The sequence below is a fragment of the Anneissia japonica genome, unplaced genomic scaffold (genome assembly GCF_011630105.1).
Source record: "Anneissia japonica isolate Jap-2015-1 unplaced genomic scaffold, ASM1163010v1 scaffold288014_len389662_cov180, whole genome shotgun sequence".
Lineage (NCBI taxonomy): Eukaryota > Metazoa > Echinodermata > Crinoidea > Comatulida > Comatulidae > Anneissia > Anneissia japonica.
The window spans coordinates 293,215-298,309 of NW_022737244.1; the positions used below are offsets into that span (position 1 = coordinate 293,215).

General features: G+C 38.1%; 1 protein-coding gene across 1 annotated transcript in view; it reads right to left on the reverse strand.

Annotated features, from left to right (window-relative positions):
- LOC117117277 (solute carrier organic anion transporter family member 2A1-like) overlaps positions 1 to 5,095 on the reverse strand; it is a 12,624-nt gene that overhangs the window by 4,390 nt on the left and 3,139 nt on the right. The window contains exons 2-4 of the mRNA XM_033261535.1: positions 3,790 to 4,924; positions 3,098 to 3,442; positions 237 to 401 (exon numbers count right to left, since the gene is read on the reverse strand). Of these exons, the coding sequence (XP_033117426.1) occupies positions 237 to 401; positions 3,098 to 3,442; positions 3,790 to 4,876 (1,597 nt within the window). The 5' untranslated portion in view covers positions 4,877 to 4,924. The remainder of the gene's footprint in view (positions 1 to 236; positions 402 to 3,097; positions 3,443 to 3,789; positions 4,925 to 5,095) is intronic.

Below are 5,095 nucleotides of genomic sequence, written 5' to 3' on the forward strand. Positions count from 1 at the left end.
ACTTATCTAATCTATTTTAGAGTCTATAATTTGTAGAAAATACATAAAATTTGTTTTCTCTGGGTGGGGGACAGCTTCCGACGGGGGACCCGGCCCCTCACTAGCGCCATCCCTGTCTTCATTCGAAGCTGTCCGGCTTGATATTGCCTTTGGGTGGGGTTGTGAAGTTTATTGACATTGAAAATCATTTCTAATTGAACACATTTCTTCTATACTACTTTATGAATTACACTTACCTACAATAATCGTTCCAGTGACTGGTGTCACGCCAAATTGTGTAATAACATATTTGATGATGAAAGCTACAAATATACTGACAATAGCGAGCTCTGCAGATGCTCCAAGACAGAACGAAATAAGCGATGGATTTGTAATAAGACGCTTCATTGCTTGGAAGAATGCTATGAGAGAAAATAATGTTGGTTTTTTTAAAATTAAAGATAGGCCTACTGATACTTCTTTAATGCAGCGGCGTATACTAGGGGGTCAAATCGCCTTATTTAGCGAGCTGGAGCCCCTCATATAACCATCGAGCACCCCCTCCCACTTCACCCAATTCGCTTCCCCCATCAGTACCCCATTTAAAGATTCCTAGATACACCACTGCATCAATGTAAACCAGTATATAGTCACATTTATGCCACCGACAAATTTTAAAAATCTGAGAATCACTGTTGTTAGAGAATATTTCTTAGGTAGAGAAATTCACTTCATGTCTAACAAGTTCGTTAACAAATTTAAAATAAGGTATATCTACCAGAGGTGTAGCTAGGTGGTGACGGACCCCAGTGCAAGATAATTGCCGAGTTATTCGAGTTGGATTCGTCGTGCGACCGACGCACGACGAATCCAACTCCGCCCCCTGCGAGCAATAGCTAGATGACGCAACGCCGTCTGCTGATTGTCGGTAGCACTCTGATCTGATCGTCATTAAAAACGATCCGTTGTGTGCGCGCGTCGTGGCGTTGCGTTCTTCATAGAATCGCGTCGGCCCACGATCGTCGGTTACGCAGTGAGAGCTCGGTTTAAGCTGAATCCCGGAGGGACGGATACATGGTTTCTTTCTGACTCTGACCCTCTCGCAAATGTCCGAAGTATATTTAATCAGGGTAAGTGTCCTAAAAAAAGGAACCTGATCGGATGCAGAGACAGAGCCTTGGTGGGTGTCTACCACCTGGAACTGTTGATGCTAATACATTTTTTAACAGATATTACGCTATTTACAGCAGAAATATTTATAAAATTTGTAACAAAATAAAAACCAAGGACATTGAGCACAGTCATTTTACTTCGTTTAGTACATTGAACTTTTCATGAGTCTTTGATAAAGTATAATATTGACAACAATAGAGCAAACATCGACCTACTTGCAGTAAACAAAAACGATATTCATAAAGTATGATCACCTGATGTTATTCAAGAACATGAACAATATAATTTTAAAAAAAATATCAACAAAAACGTGCGTGCCAATATTTCAATTAGTTTAGAAATAGGCCTACTGTATGCTTTCGATCAAAATGTATTTTTAGTACATGTACAATGTACTTGGTGGTACGAAGTATCGTAAATATCTGAATGAAAGAAAATAGCCTTGAATAAATTCAAAAGATTTTCATACTTGTTTTTTGTATGGATTCATGTTGTCTAAATATTTATTAATCCCCGACGTGTCCCTATACAAGTAGGCCGCCATGCCACATTATAATTTGATTTAACAATATGCTTGTTGAATAAGAATATGTGTTACAGACGTATTGTATTAGATCTTTGTCGAATAACATTAACCAATGTAATAATAAGCATAGTAAGCCTGCTGGTATTTGGTATTGTGCATAATATAATGCGCCAATCGCAGGCGAAGTCCTCGATTTGGAGGATAAAACGATAATATCCCTAGAAAAGCTCAAGCAACACACTGAAATACCGTCCAAAAACAATAACAATATAAGCTCACAATGTTAAACTAGTGAGTCTTAATCTTTGATAATATACTGAAAATGCAGTTCAGTCGACCAGAGTCTAGCTTCGTAACAAGGAAATAAAATTTCACAATCTCGTATCATGACGTGCTAGATCTACATAGATTTATTTAATGTATATAGATCAGACGTGAGATAATTTGCGCCTAATTTTTACTACCCTCTCCCTACAGGCCTAGCTAATTAATACAAATAAAAATCTTAATCTTCATATTCTAATCGCTTGTCTCCATAGTTGGTCTGTCTTTTCTCCTTTCGTTTATGGATCCCACTTTGGCAATGTTTGTAGCGACCTTAAAAACAATCTGGAGCAATAAGCGATTTACCGTATTTAAAGGTACTATGTCGGATTGTTGGAATAAGTTACGGATAGGCCTATGATTAAAAAGTTTACCATGTTCCGAAAGGTTTGGCAGTAGTGGTGGTATCTCTTGTCGGCGTGCTGCACTTTGAACGCGGAACACATTCCAGAGAAGCCCGTTTGCGATATAAAATTGAATTAGTTAAAAAAAAAATAAATAAAAATAAAAAGAAAAGAAATTGATGGCGTGTAATAGGCAAGTTGTAATTGTAATTGTAATAAAATCAGTAATTATGTTTCATGCAATTTACCTATTGTAACAAAATATAGAGGCTGTATTTTTTAGGAATTCTTTTAAAATATAAGAAAGATATATTTTAAGTTATATTTTTAGATCCTAGGCCTATTGAACGAGCCCCTAATAGCACCGGCCGCCAATCCATTCTACTGTTTGCACTGCCCATACCTACGCCATTGATATATGTCATAAATAATGCCACCAAAATTTCGTATAAGTAAAAACACCACAAGGCACTTTATAAAGCAAGTAATAGACTTTAATCCTGATCGCGGACTCATTGAGCCCGATCGTATAGCAAACATGTTTCGAGAAAACGATTCTCATCATCAGTGCGAAAATGACAAATTTTGCCAAAGCTTATATGGCTTTATACACATGTATGTAAATAAGCAAATTAGAAAAACGACTAATGAAGCAAACCACAAAACGTAGCCAACCACCCGTCACTGCGGATTAATGTAAATTATATATGTGTAGTTAAGAGATAAAAAAATAAGAATAAGATCCACCTACATTTGATAATATTGAGAACCCCTTTGTTAGTGTTTTCTCTTGATGAACGAATAGTTTGCAGGAATTCAACATCTGCCTCGCTTTCTTTTTTGGCAGATAGGTCTACCTTGAATCGTGCTGGCATTTTTTTCGGGAAGAGGAAGAGCGGAATGCTGAGGATAATTATAACGGTACCAATGATGAGGTAACCGAGCCACCAGGCTCCAATCCAGCGTGGATCATACATGTTCAGGTCAGGAATATCTTTTGAATCCACACGATCAAAATCGACGAACAGGGATAATGACAATGCAGTAAACATGTATCCAGAAATTGGTCCAAGAGAAATCCCGACGAAAATCAGAGCTGAAACATTGTATAACAATATGTTAGTCGTTGTGAGTATGTGTTTGTAATTTCTTTGTTACCATATTTATAGAGGATGCTGCCCCTTCTAGCTCATCCCTGGAGGTTTGCTGATGTTTAAGCGCCCTCTTAAATATATGAAATAATGTGATGCTCTATGATATTGAAACAGTGGAGAAGTTTGTAGTCACCATAAAAATGTGTGTTCTGTTACAGAATTTTAGCATAGAATCCTTGACTCGGAAAGCAAGCATCACCGATCTACACCTCCACTAATTATGTTCTGAGAGAAATTAAAACCCCTAAATTTCGAGATCTATCATTTTTGACAATTATGTATTACTTACCGATGTAGAAAACTGTTTGATGTGTCGGCACACTGTCGTCAATGTAAGTCAATGAAATTGGTATAAGGATAGCACCGCCAATGCCTTGCAAAATAAACCCAATGATCAACCAAGTCGTGCTACCAAAGCCGGTTCCCTTATTGTCACAGTCATTGAAAAGTGAAAGAGAACCATTGGAGGCGAATGGGAGACCTCCCGGAAAGAAAGGAATCGACGACATGTTGTTTTGTTTACCAGGTCGGATATTGACACCGTTTTCAGTATTATTTTGTAGTTTTGATGGATCAACTCCACCTTTAGGATTTAAGGGATCAAACGGATTAAATGTTGTTGTGGATTTAAATGTGTCCGGTGTACCCGGAGAATCAGTCCCTTGGGGTAGTTGTGAAACATCAAAATCGGTAGGTAGTTTAGAAGGATCAAACCCTTCTGGTAGTTTAGAAGGATCAAACCCTTCTGGTAGTTTAGAAGGATCAAACCCTTCTGGTAATTTAGACGGATCAAACCCTTCTGGTAATTTAGACGGATCAAAGCCAGTTGGTAGTTTTGAAGGATCAAACCCTGAAAATATTGATGGGTCAAATCCAGGAATCTTCGAAGGGTCAAAATTAGCGTGATTTATATTTCTTAGGAAACAATAATCTGGAATGCTGAAGTTACCATTTAACTTTGATAAGTCGGTTACATCTTTGGAAAAATGCGGGAAGGCGCAGATGAAAATTCCAATGCCAGTTAATAAAGTGCCTGAACTTATCCATCGAGGCCTATGGGCGTTGTGTCCTAAGAAGGACACAAAAAGAACGAATATCACACTAGTGATATCATCTATGACGCTTAAGAAGCCAGATTCTGTGCTTGAGAGTTGGAACTCTTTCTCGAGAGTTGTAAGCACGCCGCCTGTGTAAGCAAAAACACTCGTTTTCAGTAGCATTGTGGGTACCAGAAATAAGAGAAAGACTTTAGGATTGGCGAGAAATTGCAGGCACGAAGGGGTGAATCGTCCAATTCCACATTTGGTGTCTCTGTCGACGTCGAGGGTATCCAGCGACGCATAGCGAGAGTCAGATGGTCGACTCAAATTACTCATTCTTATTATGCACCACACCAATATATAGGTCTATAATTGTCCACAACTCTGGAAAAAAACATAGTTATTTTTAGTTATGTTTAATATTGCTGGGGTAAAGCTTGCAGAACTTAACATGGACTGTAAATTACACATGTAGCACTAGTCAAGAAAAGAAAGCAATTATCGGTCCTCCAGCAGAGGAGTATATATTACAGAAAACGTTAATTTAGAAGGGAA